Source organism: Engraulis encrasicolus, chromosome 14 (assembly GCF_034702125.1).
Source record: "Engraulis encrasicolus isolate BLACKSEA-1 chromosome 14, IST_EnEncr_1.0, whole genome shotgun sequence".
In the NCBI taxonomy this organism is placed as follows: Eukaryota; Metazoa; Chordata; class Actinopteri; order Clupeiformes; family Engraulidae; genus Engraulis; species Engraulis encrasicolus.
This window is the reverse complement of record NC_085870.1, coordinates 36,010,427-36,030,530: the sequence shown is the minus strand read 5'-3', so window position 1 is coordinate 36,030,530 and position 20,104 is coordinate 36,010,427. Positions and strand designations below refer to the sequence as shown.

General features: G+C 42.4%; 1 protein-coding gene across 3 annotated transcripts in view; it reads right to left on the bottom strand.

Annotated features, from left to right (window-relative positions):
* timeless (timeless circadian clock) overlaps positions 1-20,104 on the bottom strand; it is a 39,902-nt gene that overhangs the window by 10,426 nt on the left and 9,372 nt on the right. For all 3 annotated transcript variants that reach the window (XM_063215603.1, XM_063215604.1, XM_063215606.1), the window contains exons 5-19: positions 18,003-18,117; positions 16,447-16,509; positions 15,861-15,962; positions 15,034-15,189; positions 13,772-13,905; positions 13,487-13,574; positions 10,818-10,994; positions 7,734-7,951; positions 7,227-7,330; positions 6,503-6,672; positions 5,495-5,617; positions 4,859-5,010; positions 4,455-4,552; positions 3,127-3,247; positions 1,225-1,426 (exon numbers count right to left, since the gene is read on the bottom strand). In XM_063215603.1, coding sequence (XP_063071673.1) covers positions 1,225-1,426; positions 3,127-3,247; positions 4,455-4,552; positions 4,859-5,010; positions 5,495-5,617; positions 6,503-6,672; positions 7,227-7,330; positions 7,734-7,951; positions 10,818-10,994; positions 13,487-13,574; positions 13,772-13,905; positions 15,034-15,189; positions 15,861-15,962; positions 16,447-16,509; positions 18,003-18,117 — 2,023 coding nt within the window. The remainder of the gene's footprint in view (positions 1-1,224; positions 1,427-3,126; positions 3,248-4,454; positions 4,553-4,858; positions 5,011-5,494; positions 5,618-6,502; positions 6,673-7,226; positions 7,331-7,733; positions 7,952-10,817; positions 10,995-13,486; positions 13,575-13,771; positions 13,906-15,033; positions 15,190-15,860; positions 15,963-16,446; positions 16,510-18,002; positions 18,118-20,104) is intronic.

Here is a 20,104-nt window from a genome sequence, read left to right as displayed (position 1 = left end):
ATAGCAGCTTTAATGAATTATATAATAGGCTGTAATAATGTAATGTAGGATAATATAACATAATATAACATAATATAATATAATATAATATAATATAATATAATATAATATAGGGCCTAATAACTAGAATTGTTGTTAACTGGTCCATGCATGCATGCATGCTATAAGAACAGATTAACTCATCTGAGGAATGGCATAGCCGTGCAGAAACACCAAGCACAGTGTTGTGGAAGGGCACAAATGTAAGCTACATGAGAGCAAAATATTTCCGTCTTTGATCTGAAGGGCACTTTCGATGCGCAAAGTAGATAGTGCAAAGTCATTGCCAAGCTTCGCATGTCCTCGGTCATGGATGTGGAATAACACCTCTTCTGGAATATTTTCTCACAAAGTAGGCTATCTACTAGAAGGCACACACATATGCGGCCGGTAACTAGCCTACAGAAGGAGCTACGACTTCCTTTCATTCCGCTTAATATTGAGTTGTTTAAAATATAAACGGACGCAAAGCAAGATGGGCACATGCGAAGGGACATGGGACATGATTTTGTACTGTCTGGAAGGCTACTACTGCGCGTTGTTTAAGCCCCGTTTGACAGTCGGGAACAACGGCACAAGAAACATGGAGGAATATTAAGGTATGAAGACATACAGGCAAATCAGAAAATGATTTAAACCGAACATTATTAATGCCGCATGTGTCCTTGTCTTATCACTGCGCTAATTAGTCTCAAGACTTTCTCAAGACTGAGGTGTTCTCTTGGTCATTTTAATGTCCACTACTACTATGCATTGTACTAATGACAGATCCCAAAACAGGTCAGTTGAGATGAACTTCGCTACTTTATTTTCACGTGAAGGTTTTCAGTGGCATTTCCAAACGCGCGCTGATGTGCCGGTAGCTCGCTGCTGCCACTCATATTCGCAAGACTAGCTCTATCAGATTCCTGTCGTGCGTAAGACACAGGTGACACGTGACACAGGTGCTTCATGGGTATTGTAGGCTCGCGAAATCGCATTGCATTGCGTTTGTAGCAAAGACGGTCCGAGGGAAAAAACTACAAAATGCGGTGCCTCATCATTTAGAATAGTGACGGACCCGCCAAAATGGCTAGTGAACCTTCGGTATTTACTAGCCAACGCCGACTTTCACCCGCATTTGGCTACCTGGCGTGTGTTAGTGTTAAGCCCTGGTGCGCGCACCTCACAGCCTTTTTGCCTTACCTTGTAGGCCATGGCTGCTGGGTCCCCGAGGATCTTGTTGAAGAGGCAGAAGACGGAGAGTTGGAAGAGTATCGCCTCCATCTTGAGGTCCACGGCCACGCGGTGCAGCATGCGGGCGATGCAGTGGTTGGTGTGCGGCGTGTTCTGGGGATAGGAGCGCAGCAGCAGCACGTACGGACGCACCACGTTGGGGTTGGCGAACCTGACGGGGGACAGACAGGCATTCAGCGTGGTCAGCGGTTTTGTTTGTTTCTTTTATGTTACATTTATTGCCAGTTCAGCAGGTATCGCTCATCATGGTGGATAAATATAGATAAAAAAAAACTAGAAAAAGTGCGGACCTCTGTCCTCTGGTGAACAGAAACACACACACAATATGAACAAACGAATTAATAAACGTACACAAACATTTAATGAAATTAATGAATAATTTAAATAAATTGCTTGAAACACCAATACACATTAAAGTTCAAAGCTTTAAAAAGGTGGGGGCAGCATGGATAGTAACTAACTTAGTATGCAGGGAGACTAAAGTCATATGGGTCAGTGATGCGCGGGTCGACGAAAAAACAAGACACACCCGACCGCTTTTTTCCCTAGTCCGCCCGCTTGCCCTGCCCGCAAGAAATATTCATGAAAAATATTCACCCGGCCCGCTTCCCGACCCGCCTTTGAAAATAGTAGCCGTGCGTCTTTATGAACACCCTAGCGTCATTGGCAAAGCACAATCAGGTCAATAAAGGTCTTAAAAAAGGAATTTGCATCAAAAACAAGACAGCTGTGCATTTCAACAGGACATGTTGGATTTTTGAACCGAGGGCATGCAATGACGACTGCCGACTGTCACCTGTTTATTTCGGTAACATCGTCGTTTGGATACATGGAGAAAAAAATAATCTCTAGGTTGGTGAGGAGACGGAGCCAGCCGTCAAGTGGATTGCCTCGTAGTCATGGTACGACACAGGAAATGAAAACAAACTCTGTAAGCAACACATGAGTGCGAAACCATTACAATTGTATAAGAAAGTAGGCTATATCCACCACTGCACTGTTTAGAGAGCACCCTCTGTGTTCTTCAAAATGCACTCAATGGTTGCACCTGCTGCACCAGTTGCGCGCAGAAGATATTTGGCCGACGCAGGAGCCTCAGAGCGCGTGGCAACCTCGTAGTTATTCAGCCATATAAACTTTGATCTAGGCCTATTTCGCAAAAAATGTCCCTGTCTGCTAAAGTAAATTATAGCCTATTGGCTAGCCTATAGCCTACTTTAAAATTCGGCATCATTTCAAAGGTCCTGACCGACCGCACCCGACCCGAATTTCATTAAAAATAATATTTCATAACCCGTGCCTGCGGTCGACCGCAGTCAACTGCAAGCGCCCGCTGCTTTCGGGTCAGCCCGCGCATCACTGATATGGGTTATGGGTAAGCCAAGGGACAAATTATTTTGCACACCCTTCAAAGGCAAAGTGCAATAACTAAGTGCATTGACAACACTCGAAAAAAAATAAACAAAGATACAATTCATGATTCTTTTATGCATTTCTTTGATGGCAATACGAAAGGCAGAAGGGGGAATTACCAAGGCAATTTCCATTCTAAATTGAATTTGACAAAATATGCAGTCATTACTTTTTTTTTGCATGATCGACGCAAATAAGGCATGGCATGATCGAGTCAATAAAGCATTCTACACCGGGGCAAGCAATGCTTGCCAAACCAGCTGGGCAGAGCGGTCACATGCCCCGGACAGTACCAGGTCGTGGCTTGAGTACAGTGGCAGTTTTTGACACAGAGGGCATTACCCTTGGCATCAAATATTACCGCCTGGTTATTGAGTTGAAAATGTAGGGATGATACAATGGTAAGTAGGGAGGCGATCAATGTGACTTGTCATGCACCTCTTGATGAAGTCCAGGAAGTTGAACTCTGTCTCGGACACCCTGACTGACTCCAATTCCTCCTCCTCTTCCTCGATCTCATCATCTTCTTCCTCCATGGCAACCTCAGGCACAGACGACCCTGGGAATACAAACACACAAGACTCACACTGAGACAACGAAAAATGATGCTTGCAAGTTCTAAACCAATTTACTGAGCATGTCATTTAGTTGTAGAAATAGAAATCCTCAGAAACAACAGAAAGATAAAACTGACTGTGATGAGGGATCTAGTTAAGCCAAATTACTATCATTATTCACACAGCAAACACTGACAAGAACTGTCAGACGGTTTTGATAAGTTCCACTACAGCAATATTATTTCCCCCTCTACACCGCATTCCACATTATTACGCAAATTACATTTTTCACTGTTTCCCCAAATAATCAATATAAATGACAGTCGTCATAATTTTCAAGTCATCAGCCATTAGAATACAATTAAAAAGATTTAGAATGAACCTTCCAATGATAACGGTATTTTTTGAAATAATAAAAAACTTTAAATGCCCAAAATACTCTGTTCCAAATTATTACACAAAACAGTTTTGTAGTGCTGTAATCCAAATGTCTTTCTTTTTTCCCATTTACATCAAAACAGTTGGCATTTGGTACCTTCAAAATTACATTTCAATGTTCAAAACTTGGCTATAAGCTGTAACTGGAATGCTGCATTTAACATTGAAGGCAATGGCAGGGCATTGCATGGGAGTTATGGAAGCCCAGATATCCTTGATGCTTTGCTCTCAGCTGTTTCTGTTTGTTTGGTCTGGTGACCCACACTTCACTCTTCAATATACCCATAGATTTCCATGCCACGTTTAAGTGCTTTGGTGGTATTGACATTCTAACTCACCAGACATAAAACCCCATTGAAAATGAATGGGATGTTATGACTGGTGAGTTAGAATGTCGATACCAAACTTTTAAATTGTACTCTAATGGCTGATGACTTTAAAATGATGACGACTGTCATTTATATTGATTACCGTATTTGGGGAAACAGGGAAAAATGTCACTTGCGTAATAATGTGGAATGCGGTGTATATGCAATATGTGAAGATGGCATCCATATGGGCTTTAGTCTTAAGTGAAATTCCAAAAAGTAATGCAGGGAAAAAGGAAAGGAGTCGCACATAAGAGCTGCAGGCAATTCACTAAAAATTGGATTGAAAAGCCGAAAAATTAAAAAAAGCAAGAGAGAATATCCTCTATATATATTTCTCATCTCCATGAAAAAAGTGAATAAGAACGAAGAAAAAGAAAAGAAAGTCCCTTATGTGTCTTACTGGGCAGGTTGGCCTGAAGGATCTGTTTGAGGAGATCCAGCTCCTCTTCAGGCTCCACATCAGCAGCCCCAAACACATCTCCCTCTGGCCACACGTCCCTGAGGAGAGAGAAACCTTAGTTTAAAACAGGATCCAAACACATCTCAGAGAGGGTGGAGGAAAGGGGCATACTATCGGAATTTGTTTAAAATAGGACCTCCTTTAAAATAGCTGCAATAAGAATAGTGTGGCACAGCCCCAGATCTATGATTTATACCAATTCAGCAAAAAAAAATGCCATTTGATTGCAGTCATTAAACATTGTAAAAAGAGAAAGAGATAGGGTGTGAGTTTTGGCATAGCCCCCAAATGGCCCATTACCAATAAAATTCAGTAAGAATAAGGAGAGATCCTAATGTACCAACCTAGCAGCCCGGAGCAGACTGAGGGCCTCGGGCCCCTGGCGGCCGATCAGGGCGTCCTGGATGCGCACCATGGCCTCCGTCCGCTGCTCCTCCAGTGGTGTGTCTGACGCAGCGTCAAAGGGCACAGCGCCCTCTGCCAGTGAGGAGGGGATCTACACACAACAAAAGGAGGAGGAAGAACAGGACATACAGTTGGAGGATGATGAGTACACACAGGTCTTGCTGAACAAGGACAACAACAAAGGTGCAGGGGACTATACTACAAAGCTAGTTCAGGAAAAGTTAAGGTTAAGTTAAGAGGTAAATCGTCAAATAGAAGAGCCTGGAGTCTTCATTTTCTTAAGAAAAGCTTTTCTATAGATGATTTACCTCTTAACTTAACCTAACTTATCCTGAACCAGCTTTGTAGTATAGGCCCCAAAGTAAGCAGTGGGACAGAATGTCATCATGAAGTCTAGGCCAGTCAGGGAAAATAAATACTGTAAATAACATACAATAGTGAACTAATAACAGTCAATAACATTTCAAAGCGAGTCCTGTATTCCAGAAGTGGATTTAGTCACTGCAACAAATACAGTACGTATCTAACAAAGTATTAGTGTGCCGTTTCCGTTTTGAGTGTCCCTGGGTGTTTACCTGAAAGCTTGCTGCTCTGAGGTCCTGTGAGACCACTTGCCAGGCTTCCTCTAGTGCCGCAGGAGTGTTCTCCTCACCAGTCTGCTTCTTACTCTTCTTCTTTTTCCGCTTCACCTTCTTCTTCTGCTCAGTGCGGGTACCAGAACAATGCATCAATTAATATTTGTTTTGTTTATCTGTTGGATCCTCATTAGCCGTGCCGATGATGCAGATAATCAAAGTTGTGTCATTAAAAGATTAAACAAGTGAATCAGGACAACACATTAATGCATATTCATTACTGCACATATAAACAAAAGAAATTAATTCACAGAATTCAAATTACATAATTTACAATAATTGGATATGGTTGCTTCCCTGAGAACTACATGAATGTATCTGAGGTTAAGTTTATTTTATGGCAACAGTAGCAATAATCGCAAAGATGCTGTGAAGTTTCATCTAATAGCAGAAGGTTTTGCTTTTACATAAGCCTTCCACTGACTTGAAAACCACTGCCGCCACTAAATGCAGTTTGAGCTTGAGGCTCCCTCTACTGGCCAGGATTATGTTCTCTAGCTTAACTTGTTTGTCCATTGGTGCAGCCCTGGCACAAGTTGCAAGTGTGGTCTGATTAACCTCAAAACATCTAAGCGATCTCTAAAATCAGTCAAATTAAATTATTCTGAATATTTGTCAGGCAGCGCTGAGTGACAAAAAATAAATTTAGTTTATGAACTTGCGGGGCCATGCACAAGACAGCTCTAGAACCAGAGATAGTGACATGATCATTTGCATCTGTGGTCCTTGGGCAGGGAGCTATAAAGCAAGTCAAGTCAAGTCAAGTGGACTTTATTGTCAAAAATCTATGTAACAGGGTTAGCACAGAAGTTTTAAATTGCGTTTGACCAGTCTCCAATGTGCAGTTTAACTAAAAACATTTAAATAAGACATTGATAATAATCTCTCTCTTACACGCACAAACTTTCTCACACGCACGCACGCACGCACACACAAGGGCATCCCCACCTGCACCATGAGGTTGTTGCGGCCCTTGCAGAAGCGCTCCAGCATGCGCAGGAACAGGTGAGTGGACTCCACCAAGTCTCGCAGGAAGGAGCGCGGCTGCGTCCGCTCGTCAAACTTGCGCAGCAGTGTCAGGAAGATCTCACGATACTCCATCATGTAGAAGATGTTACCTAGGAGGATGAAGTGACAAAAAAACTGCATTCAAACGCTGCTTTTCACAGAAAAGATATCCACAGTGGTTTACAACAATGATTATGGTATACAGTACTAAGTAAAAATGTACATAAAGGGAACACACCAACAGTAATAAACTACAACAGTAATAGCGACACAAAGACATACAGACATCAAGAGGTATAAAATGCTTGGCTAGATGCTCGTTTTAAAAAAGTAAGCGTTTGTCTTAAGCGGTGCACCACTGAGGGAGCAAACCTAGGATCAACAGACAGGGCATTCCACAGTCTACCAGTCTACCACGGGCAATATCCTCAAATGCACAGTCACCACAATTTCTAAAGCCACATCAAGACTAAGTAGAAGGCATGGAAAGAAGATAAAATAAAGGAACTTTACATTAGAGAAAAAGAAAAACATGCAATAAGGTCAAACAAACAAAAACTACAAAGACAAGTGCACGAAAATGTTAATGAACATTTTTGTTGCTTAATCAATGGTGATTTGGTGGAGAAGTGAGGTACTGAGTAATGAGAAGTGCCAATCATACTTTTGATGACGTTGGAGCTCTGGCGAACGCCCTCATCCTTTGATTTGTCCATCTCATTCAGGGTCAGCAGCAGTTCCTGGTAGGCCTTCAGTGCCAGGTGCATCCTGGGAATGGGAAAACCAGAAACAGGAATTCAAAACTATGCATTTAAAACACACACGCTGCAAAAGAGATTGGTTATGTTGTCATCTGTTTCTCCAGTGTGCATTAAGGTTAGGCTAGGTAACGTTAAGATCAGATGTATTGCCATTTGAGTCACCTGTTCCGTTTTTCTTGAGGTTTTATGCATAGGATAGAAATGTGACTTTGTACGTCTAGTGCATGTAAACACATTGACAATCCACTCATTATGTCCGCATAATGCAGTGCCCAACACTTAAAAACATCCAATTTTCATAATAACTCACTTAGTTACTGACCATCCTTAGAAACCATCTATTACTACAATCTGAATCGCACACAATATATTGCGCCAATATACAAGGTCACTTAAATAGGTATTCTAACCTGCGCGACCAGGAAGTGGCCTCTTTTTTGTCGGTGAGCATCATCTCGTAGTAGTTGGTGATGTTCTTCTCGATGAAGTGGAACGCCCGTATGGAGAGGGTCTCGGACACCAGGTCTGGCTGGAAGCCGTTGAGGCGGTTGAAGGCCATGAAGAAGGTGAGGGCCCACAGGTAGTAGGTCTCATCGTGCTGCTGGGCATGCTCCCTCAGCAGATTCTCCTGGATGGAGTAGAGTAGAGTAGAGTAACTTTATTGATCCCCAGGGGGAAATTCAGGTGTCAAGTAGCCTACATAAATTGAAGTAAAAATAAAAAGGTGATTGTGCAAGAAACATTCTGTGAGTTGGGATAGACAATGTGCAAAAAATATACTCTGTCAGTTGAGGTAGACAAAATCAACACGACCATGAAAGAGTGTTGAAAGATACACACTGTATATCCTGGTAAGGTGCATGCATACAAAATGTTAAATTATCATAAAGCAGGTAGTGTGCAGAGTATGGTAGGGGAGAAATTTCCTCACAATGTCACAGTCAAGTACAAGTAAAGTGTATTGGACAATCAAACACACACATGCACGCACGCACGCACGCACGCACGTGCCACAGGGTTCCCCAGAACTGGACCAGCTCCGCCATCTCACAGTCTTTGGACAAGATGAGACTGCAGAGTGTCATTACAAGTCAAGCACAGAGGAAGGAGACATGTTCAGGTGAAGAAAGAATGTGAAAATGTTCTATTTTGTGCCAGCTCTAAAATACGATATAACAGGGCAGTGTAGCATTCAAACCAAACATAGGTGTAAGAATTTTTTACGTTTTCCTTTTTGTTTAAGTATGGCAATTTACTTAATTATGAAATGAAATGATTACGCACACCAAATCTCACCAAAATCCAAGACAAGCATCTCATTTAGTCTTGTGGTCATCAAAATCCAGGCAAAAGGAAGAGTAAAGTAAAAGTATCAAGTTGTAACAAATCCTGTTGAAGAAACGGGGCAAACAGTCTCCTTCCTTCAGGCTGGGTAATCAAACCTATTCAGCAGCGCTTGAGACCCAGTCTCCATCATCATCATCATCATCATCATCATCTAAGAACTGGCCCACTATGATCAGGTCCATTTAGCTGGATTTACCATCATAATCCTCAACATGAAAACGAAGGCCAGACTAACCTTGACCAACTAAATTAGTTGGCTTTGGTTGTAGAACCATCACCACCACATAAACCAAGGCCAGTCTCACCTTGACCAGATACATTACATTACCTTTTTTTTTTTTTTTTACAAAAGCGACATAATCGTATCCAACATCAGCAGATACAAAGTGCACAGAAGTGGGGTTTGTTTTAATTAGCACAGGGTTAAGTAGAGAACACACACACGCGCACACATACACATCATGCCACAACTCAAGCATTAGGGAAGCATTAGTGCAGTAGGTGGTTGTAGCACCATCACCACCACTACATAAACCAAGCGAAGGCCAGTTTCCTATTGACCAGGTACATGAGGTGGTTCTAGTCTGACCTTGAGCAGGTACATGAGGTGGTTCTAGTCTGACCTTGACCAGGTACATGAGGTGGTTCTAGTCTGACCTTGACCAGGTACCAGGGCTTAACACTAACACCCGCCAGGTAGCCAAATGCGGGTGAATTTCGGCGTTGGCTAGTAGATAACGAAGGTTCACTAGCCATTCTGGCGAGTCCGTTAATATTCTGAATGATGAGGCACCGCATTTTGTATTTTTTTTCCTCGGACCGTCTTTGCTACAAAAGCAATACAATGCGATTTCGCGAGCCTACATTACTCATGAAGCACCTGTGTCACGTGTCACCTGTGTGTCACCCACACCAACAATCTGATACAGCTACTAGTCTTGCGAGGAGGAGTGGCAGCGAGCTACCGGCATATCAGCGTGCGTTTGGATATGTCACTGAAAACCTTGTTGTGAAAATAAAGTAGCGAAGTTCATCTCAACTGACGTGTTTTGCGATCTGTCATTAGTACAATACTTAGTAGTAGTGGATATTAAAATGACCAAGGCAAGAGGAAAACACGCCAGTATGTCTTGTGAAAGTCTCGAGACTAAAGCGCAGTGATAAGACAAGGACACATGCGGTATTATTAATGTTCGGTTTAAATTATTTTCTGATTTGCCTGTATGTCTTCATACCTTAATATTCCTCCATGTTTCTTGTGCTGTTGTTCCCGACTGTCAACCCGCTTAAACAACGCGCAGTAGTGTAGCCTTCCAGACTGCACAAAAGCATGTCCCTTGCCCGTTTCGCCTTGCGTCCCTTTATATTTTAAATAACTCAATATTAAACGAAATGAAAGGAAGTCGTAGCCCCTTCTGTAGTTACCGCATCTGTGCGCATTTTTAGTGGATACTGCAAGAGAATATTCGAGAAGAGGTGTTATTCCACATCCATGACCGAGGACAGGCGAACTTGGCAATGACTTTTGCTATCTACTTTGCGCATCAATTTGGACGGCGACCTCCACAGATTGGCCCATATGAAGAAAGTGCCTTTCAGATCAAAGACGAAAATATTTTGCTCTCGTGTAGCTTACATTTGTGCCCTTCCACAACACTGTGCTTGGTGTTTCTGCATGGTCAATATAGGCTATGCCATTCCTCAGATCAGTAAATCTGTTCTTAGCATGCATGCATGGACCAGTTAATAGGCCTAACAATTATAATTATTAAGCCTTATATTATATTATATTATATTATATTATATTAGCATACATTACATTATTACAGCATATTATATAATTCTTTAAAGCTGCTATGATGGTTAAGAAAATTATGGCTAGTGAAAAGGCCCAATGGCTAGTGAGTCAGGAAAACCACTAGCCAAAATGGCTGGTAAGTGAAAAAGTTAGTGTCAAGCACTGCCAGGTACATGAGGTGGTTCTAGTCTGACCTTGACCAGGTACATGAGGTTGTTCCATAGGCAGTGAAACTTTTTGAACCGGCACCTGAAACCAGTCTTTGGATGTGCGTGACATTCGATTGGGATACACATGAGGTGGTTCTAGTCTGACCTTGAGCAGGTACATGAGGTGGTTCTAGTCTCACCTTCACCAAGTACATGAGGTGGTTGTAGCAGTTGTCCAGGAAGTCCATGCAGAACTCTCTGAGGAAGAGGCGGACGTTGAGTGCAGACCGCCGCTTGGCCTCCGTGTCCTTGGCCGCCTGCTTCCTCTTGGGCACCCGCCGCACGGCCTTGCCCACGTCATGGGAGTAGTTCTTAAACTGGACAGTGAAATTTTAAAAAAATGTTTTTCAAAAAGAGGAGGCTAAAACGTTTACGTAGTTATAATTCACAACATGCTACTAGATGTTACAGACGCTACAAGTGGTACATTAATGAGTGCACAAAAAGCTGGGGAACTACTGGGGTGTCAGATAAAATATGATACATCACACCATTTTAATGCTGTGCATTATAACCCAATTCAACTTTCTATGGACTTGACAACCTTTTCAGGTAAACCGTAAATCCTGTTTTAAAGCATGAGGATCACAACTGAATAACCTTTCTAGGTAAACAAAGCTGCCAGGTTTTTTAAACAGAGTCATGTCCATTAAGCTGGGAGAAAGAGGGTGTTAACGGCATTACTCCAATCAGTAGCAGAGACAATAAGGGACAAACTTAATATAGACAGACGGTAAGTGCTGGCTACCGGGTTCAGAAAGAGCCTGAAGACAAAATCCACACCTACGAGAACTGATTTAGAGGACTGAAATCGAGCCCTACTTTTCATTGCACATGGCGAGGGATTATTCTTCAATGACAAGGAACACAGAGCGCCATTCACGTCTCTGTGTGTGTGGGGGGGAAAACTAAATTAAGAGATAAATGGAGGATTAGCCCAAATAGTCATCTCGTTACAGCGGCGATAAACATAGACATGGACGGGGATAAAGGCATCGAGGCTGTGGTGATTACGAAAGACTTGGGAGGTGGATAAGCGGTACCAAAGTTGCATCGACTACTACTGGAGCAGAGCCGGCTCTGGTGAGTACGCCCAGAGGAGCGGATGGGGGTCAAGGGGGTCAGTTGTCCTGGGCCCAGGGAGAGGTGGGGCCCAGAATTGGGTTCTCATTATCTTGTATGATGGGGAGGGGGTCCATTCAAATGAATTTGGCCCGGCAAAAGCTGTCAGTGGCTGTTTCGGGTGAGTAAGCTAATCGCCAGCTCATCTTGGGAGGTCTTGGTCTGTCTTGCTGCTGTAAGTACAAGTGTTGTAGGGATCTATTTAAAGCCCAAAGAACACCCCATAGCACTTTTTACTCCAGCACTCCTTCCTTACAGGTTTAATTAGATGATACAAATGTAGCCAGTGGCCGCCTGTCAAATCACAATCCCATTTAACTCAGTAGGGAGAGAGAACATGAACACCTCAGCAAAGTCTGCCATGTGACACAGAGTCACCATTTCTGTGGTTAGATCTACGAACACCTACACCTGAGAAAGGCCAGGGGACCATTCCATCAACGGCGCTAACCCCAAATCCGAGTTCAAGTCGGTAAGCTGCGCTATTTTTAGACACAGATCCGTTCCATCAGTCTTGCTAACCTGAAACTCAGCCGAGTTGCCACTGTAACCAATTCTAACCTGGTAGCTCCCAGGTTTAACACCAGGCTAAATGAATCAGTGTTACAAAAAAGTGAACCTGCAGGAAACAGTGTCACAACCAGCACGTTCCGCCATACTCTTACGAGATCAAAGCGAACCAGTATCACTATTTTAATAGTCATATGTTGTGATAATGCCAGTAAAACTACAATAATTACTATTGTCTTTCATTTCGGGGGATTTCTGATAATTAGCACATTTTTAAAAACGTTTATTGTGTTGATAATATTAATGATATTAAACAATTCCTTAGGTGGAGACGATGCTTTATTTAATCCTAAAACAAATTCTTCTGAAAGATAAAATTCAAACACCTTAGATGATGCAAGCATTTTATTTTTACACATTGAAATGATGGCATTCGAGAGACGGACGAGACTCTCCCTTGGATGAATGAGTTATGATCTGTCATTGTGCATGGTGGGGATTGAACGCGGGCCTCTCAACCAGAGTGCGGTTGCGCTACCGCTGACCTACAGATGCTCGCATTATATCTCCGATAAAGACTTGATTTGACAAGGCATGCCCGAGTCTACAACATGATAGCATTTTCGACAATCATTGATATGGACTTCCCCTGTACAACGTGCACGAGCGCAACGCCAGCTTTGATGAGCGCGGCTGAAGTGAAACTAGCCAAGGCGCAGCTGATCTTCAGTGGTGGAACGGCGTCAGCCTCAAGTTCAAGCTGCCGTTAGTTGAAACTCGGCTTTTGCACGTAAGCGCCGCTGAATTCAGCGTCAATGATGGAATGGTCCCCAGGCTGGTCCAAATGTTGTGTTAAATAAACTGAGAGCAGCAACAGTGTGCCGACCTTCTTCCTTTTTTGTTTCATCGTGAAAAATCCAGCACCTGTTTTATCTGCCGATTTCAACCGATTTCTAAGATCTTATCCTATCCATTTCTTTGCACTGGCAGCATTTTTCGCTAAAAGCTCAAAATTGACCAACTTCAGAATGCCGTGGTCTAGCCAAGAATCGCTACTCACTCAACATACTGATGTGACATGATCATTGGAAATTTTAATTCGACATCGCAGTATTCCTTTAACCATTAGGCCACGGTTGCCCCAGCACTAGATCCACCAATGTCACATCATACTCACATTGTGCAAACCCTGGTGGAAGATGACGTCCTTCTCCCCGATGGACTTCAGGCCCTGCACCACATAGGAGCCTCGAAAACGGGAGTGTCTGGAGGATGAAACAGGACAGAATAAAAATGTTACATCTTAAAGCCAAGATTCGTCGAAAGGAGTTGATGATACAACCCAAAACCAAACCACTTTTCAATTGTCAAGGAATAAACAATATGGAAGAAATGGAAAATTAGCCCACCAACTTTTTTTCTTTTACAGTTTAACCACAAATGCACGCACACGCACACACACCTTGAGCCTCTCTGCATGGTGCGGTTGTGTTTCTCTGCGTGCTCCTTGGCTCTGAGTGCCTCCAGCTCCTGGGCGTCCTTCTGTTTCTGCTGAGCAGAGCGCGTCTGCCCTGCATTGGCCAGCACTTCTGGGGCCTGCCAACACAAAGACACAGACAATATTAACATTGAAGGGTCAGCATAAAAAATATAAATAGCCCAATAAATATAAATAGCCCAATATTTCAAACGTTATTAGCTTCGTCAATAGGTAATATCATAGATTTTTAACCTCATGTCTTGTCAAAAAAAAGTTTTGTCTTGGTTGTGATTGTGATCTTCAGTGTGATGATATCCAGTTAGGGTATTATTCTTTCTTTTGTATATAAACAATATCTAACTGTGATATTTAGTCAACGAGAGAGAGAAATGTAATGACAGAGACAGAGATATAGTGTGAGAAAGATACGTAGTAACAAAACCGGAAAAAGGTGTAGCAGAGCATATCAGAGTGAGATACGGAGGTAAGAAAAGACAGATCTAGACAAAGAGAAAGATGTAAAGGAGAACAAGAAAGAAAAGTGATTAGTAAAAGAAAAGGAGATGCAGCAGGAGAGAAATGGATGCGTGTTAAGACAGAACGTTGTATGAAAAGATATGCTGTAGCAAAGACAGAGAAAGGCTGTAGCAGAGCCAGAGGTAAGTAGTAGGGGAGTAAATAATCGTTATGTATCGATGCTGCATCGGCCTTACAGCCAATTGAATCGAATTGAATCGAATCATATCGTATCGTGGGGCAATCCTAAGTATCGAAAATAATCGAATCGCTGGCCCCTGCCCAATGCCCTAGATTCATAACAAAACAGAAGTGGAAAAGTAATTGGAAAAAAAATGAATCGAATTGTATCGTGGGGTATTCTTAAGAATCGAAAATAATAGCAGCTTTAAAAAAATCGACATCGAATCGCATCGCCATGGAGGCAGTGATTTACTAGCCTGATTATCATCTACGTTCAAATCTCTTCGAGACTTGGTCTGACCAGAAGCATAACAATTAACATTTTCCAAACGGCATGGTAGGCCCGCCTCCCTTGGTTTGCTTACCAACAAAGTTGGAGGAGTTCCCGTATTTTTGGGAACTCAGAAAGTACTTGCATTGCTCTTGACCTGACTAGTTGCAATGCTGAAAGTGTTGCTTCACTAGGAGGGCATAGCCAGGCTAGTGATTTATACACCCCTAAAACATAGTGTAATTAGAGCCTGGAGGTGAGCTTCTCTTCTCACCTGGTCGCGGAACATGAGGGAGATGACCTCCAGGACGTGCATGCTCCACTGCTGCTCCGTCTGGGCGCTGGCCAGGAACTTCAGCAGGTCATCAAAGCCACTCAGGTGAATGGCCCACAGCAGCTTGTCGTGCACACTCGCATCATCATCCACATTCTGACAGGGTGCACAGGAGAGAAGGTGGGTTATATTTTAAGACTGGCATTTGGCATCTTTCTTTGAAATCAACCACAGTTCTCTCACCTACACCACAAATGCACTTCATGAGGCTTAATGGACACTTCTGGGTAAACGGGGCAGAAATGAATTCAAGATTGGAGCAATCAGTGAAAGTCCCAACTGGGAAACTCCAAGTCCCATTAATGTGACCACGCAATATTACAGTAAACTATAAAACAAACAACAATAAAACTGTAAAACAAACAGGGTACAGATTTTTCCACAACTGAATTATTAATTTTAATACCCATCTATTCATTCATTTAGAAAGCTAGGGTAGTGCTGAAGCTACCCTAGATTGCTGTTTTCAGAGGGGGGGGGAGAGAGAGAGAGAGAGAGAGAGAGAGAGAGAGAGAGAGAGAGAGAGAGAGAGAGAAAGAGAGAGAGACAGAGAGAGAGAGAGAGAGAGAGACAGAGAGAGAGAGAGACAGAGAGAGAGAGAGAGAGAGAGAGAGAGAGAAAAAAGAGAGAGAGAGAGAGAGAAAAAAGAGAGAAAAAAGAGAGAAAAAGAGAGAGAGAATGCGCAAGCCAGACTCACACTAATGTAATTGAATGTGTGGTGTAGGTGTATAGCAGTGCCGTTGCCATAGTAACCCTGAGTGCCTGACCTTTTCTTCGTAGGGGTCGGGCGGGATGTGCAGGACGTTTCTGACCAGCAGGATGATGCGCTCGATCAGCAGGTTATCTTCCTCCTGCCTCTGCTCCCAGTCCTGACACGCACACACACGCACAATAGGAAATGCAACAGACACACACAGACACACAGACACAGACAATCAGTGATGGACGAAAACACACACACTCAACATCAGTGTTAGGCAAAGACACGCAATCAACATCACTAATGGCAGAAAAAGAAGGAAATCATTTTAGGCAAAGAAGCATGGTCTTATCATTTCAAGACAAAGAGAGCGCAACACCTCCCCTGATTAAAAAAAGTTTCATCATTCATAAACAAAGCAGGAGAACCCCCTGCCCTTTGAAAATGGGTAATTCAATGGAAAATACAGGGTCGCTGTTCAAAGAAACCTATTGTTTTAAACTGTGGTGCCACCCAGAGATGCATGTCTTTAACATCTTTAATAAACATATTTTCAGATTCTTTTTAAGATTATATTAGAAACCACATATAGTCAACTTATTTTGTTCACAAACGCCACAAACATCAGAGAGCAAGTAGCCATTGAAACTCACCAACTGCAGCAGATTGTAGAGCGTCTCACTCAAGACACCAAAGACCTTCTCACTGGCAAATGCCTGCAGAGGAAACAGTGTGGCAGAGCAATGAGGGAGGAATAGTGTGGAAATGACAAGAGGAGATGGAGAAATACTAGCCTTGAATCCAAATCAAATCTCACGCACATCCAAATAGGACTGTGGAAGGGCCAGGGTGGCCTGAAACGTCACACAGGAATAAAATGGATTAAATGGGAGCTCATCGGTGTGCGTTTTTTCCATTACCTATGAAATACTAGTCTTGGCCTTGGCCATGGCTCAAAGGGCTAAGGCACAGTAGGTGTTACACTGAGCACCTGTGTTCAATTCCAGCCCAAGGTAATTTCCCAGTCCTCCCTTCCCCATCTCTCTCTCCCACTCACCATCTCACACAGTCCTTTTTTAATAAAAAAAAAGAATAAGCCTATTCTTAAGGGGTATTCAATCTCAAATTCCCAGAAGCTCTGATTTACAAACACCATTAAAAAAAGGAAGAGTACATGAGTAAAACCCATTCTTATGTTTACTTTGCAACACTACACAAAAATATGAATGTCTAAAAGACACAACAGTACATCTCAGAATAGAGGAAAAACACACACACTTGAGCACATGGTTAAAGCACAGAACGTCTGATAAAGTGAAATAACAAAAGGAGGGTGTTTTGATCTTTCCATATCCCATAAAGGCGTGTGACATTACAGCAGTGATTTCCCTGACCACTGCAGTAATATATCAGGGCGGAATAATATACAAAGACAGCAAGAATGTTACAGTGGACAGAGCAGAGGGAATACACTTCAGCCTACCACAAAAGCTATTGAGAGTAATTATGGTCAGGCCTGACCCTACTATGCAAGCGATAGAAACAACATTGTAGGAGCTTATCTGTCCTGTGTGTTTTGACAAAGTCCATCAACATGTTTTACGAACAGAAAACTGTAAACACCATTGTTCAACCTAACTTTTTTCTGTTTAAGACAACCATTTCAGTGTGAATGATCTATAAAAAAAAATATTTCGAAGGAAAACACTCCCTTCTCATAAGCATCCAACAATTGCTTTGAGACTTCTGACATTTGTTTGATGCCAAGGCGTTCATCTGTTTGATGCCAAGACATTCATAACCGATGTCAAAAGACCAAGTTCAACATCTTTGTTAGAGGCATGAATAAAACAACAGGGCCACATACAGCTCTACCATTAATCAAGAACACTCCGTGAAGTAAGATCATGTCCTCAACTGCAGACCTACACACACGGAAATGCATAAAATGTCTGGAAAATGTGACAACACATGAAAAAAACAAAAAAAGAAAAGAAAAAAGAAAAACATGAGCAAACCTCACCACATTAAGATTATTTGCGTTTTGTTTGTTTGTTTGTTTATTGCAAGTTTATTCAAGTCATCATTTTCTTCTGTTCAATTATAGTTTCAGCTTCCAAACATTTTCTTTTCTTTTTTGTGCAAGATTACTTGGTTGTTCACCGAAAAAAAGAAAGGACAAAAAAAAGTTGGTATGATGGTTACATACCTCTTTGTAGGCCTGCAGGTAGGACACCACCTGTAGGAAGTGATGTCTGAATGTGGGGTCATCAGGCACTTTGCCAAAGCAGAGCAGAGCCGGCTGGGTCAGGTTCACCATCAGCCTGTGGAGAACACGAGGCAGGAAGGAACACTGAAAGTTAATACGTACAGGCACGGAAAGCCATGCGGTACAGTATGTGGTGAAGCGTCACATGGGAGTTCAAACACAGTCCAGGATGACACATGACACACAGTTCAAGGGCTAGCCTAGCATTGCCAACTATGTGTCCCTTTGTGGTCGACATCACATGAAGTTGTCTGGGATATCTACACATCAAAGAAAGCACTACATCACAGATACAGGGAAACGGTCCAAATAAACTCTCTGCCATCTTATTACATGTAAAATATGCAGCTTAGACAACATTAGAAACTTTTTTATATGCCTGACTGTGTCTCATGTCTGGTGCCAGCGAGAGTGATGCAAGTACAAATGCCCCATGGGGACAAATAAAGTTCTAACTAACCAACTAACATAAATAACCTCATATTGTACTCGGCATCAAAGAGGGCCTCGTCCTCTCCGTGCTGGGTTACGGTCTGTGCGTTACGTCATGTAGTAGTAGTGTGTGTGTGTGTGTGTATTGTGATGGGCAGCATTTGTTAGTGGTGTGTGTGTGTGTGTGTGTGTGTGTGTGTGTGTGTGTGTGTGTGTGTGTGTGTGTGTGTGTGTGTGTGTGTGTGTGTGTGTGTGTGTGTGTGTGTGTGTGTGTGTGTGTGTGTGTGTGTGTGTGTGTGTGTGTATGACCTGATGCAGGCACCAAAGAGGGCCTCGTCCTCTCCGTGCTGTGTTACGGTCTGTGCGTTACGTGATGTAGTAGTAGTGTGTGTATGTACAGTTAGGGCCAGAAATATTTGGACAGCAACACAATTATCATCCTTTTTCACCCTATACCCCACCACAATGGATTTGAAATAAAACAAACAAACTGTGCATTAACTGTAGACTCTTAACGTTAATGTGAAGGTGTTAACATCCATATCGCATTAACAGGATTGAAATAGCAACGTTTTTTGTCTGTGTTGCCCACTTTTTAAGGGATCAAAAGTAATTGGACAGTAGGCTACTCAGCTATTCTCCAGTCAGATGTGTGTTATTCCCTTACTACACCATCACCAAGATGTCAATACAAGGTCTTAGAGTTCATTTGAAGTGTTTCATTTGCATTTTTATATATTTTTACGGAATGTCCATGAGATCCGAAGTCCACCTGTCACCATCAGTGATGCAAGCCATCATAAGGTTGAAAAAAATCAAAACAAAACCCATTTGTGAGATGGGGAAACATTGAATATGATTAATTCAAGAGTTCAGAATGTTGGAAAAAAGAAATACCAGAGCAACACCAAATAACCTGGCATATATGGAAGACTAATGCTCTGGATGACAGACACTATTCTGTATCTGGTGAACAAAAACCCATCTCCCAACAGTTGCCCAGATGTAGAACAGTGTCCAGGTGAACGGTGGATACATGTCCAAGGCAACAATCAAGAAAAAGTTGAAGACCATTCAGGAACACTTCACCATAGGAAAAACAACGTCTTAAAAATACTGTATAGGTCTTGAGCTACATCCTATGGACAGAGGAGACAAAAATCATCTTGTACAAGGGTAATGGGAAGAAAAGAGTATAGAGAAGGAAAGAAAATGTTCATGATTCAAAGCATACCACCCAATCAGTGAATCATGGTGGTGGTAGTGTCATGGTGTGGGCATGCATTTCTGTCAATACTATTTTCCCCTTGTATTTATTGATGAGGAGGACTACCGACAAAAGCCACAGGATGAATTCTGAAGATTTTCAGGCTATATTATCATGTCATATTAAAACGAATGGTTCTGAACTCATTGGACAATGCTTCACAGTGCAGATGGACAATGACCCATAGCTTCATGTGAAAGCCATTAAGCCATTTCTACCCCAAAAACGTAGAATATTATTCAATGGCCCAGTCAATCACCTCACCTGAGTACGATTATGCAAGTATTTCACTTGCTGGAGGCAAAACTGAAGGGAAAATATCCTAAGAATAAGCAGGACCTGA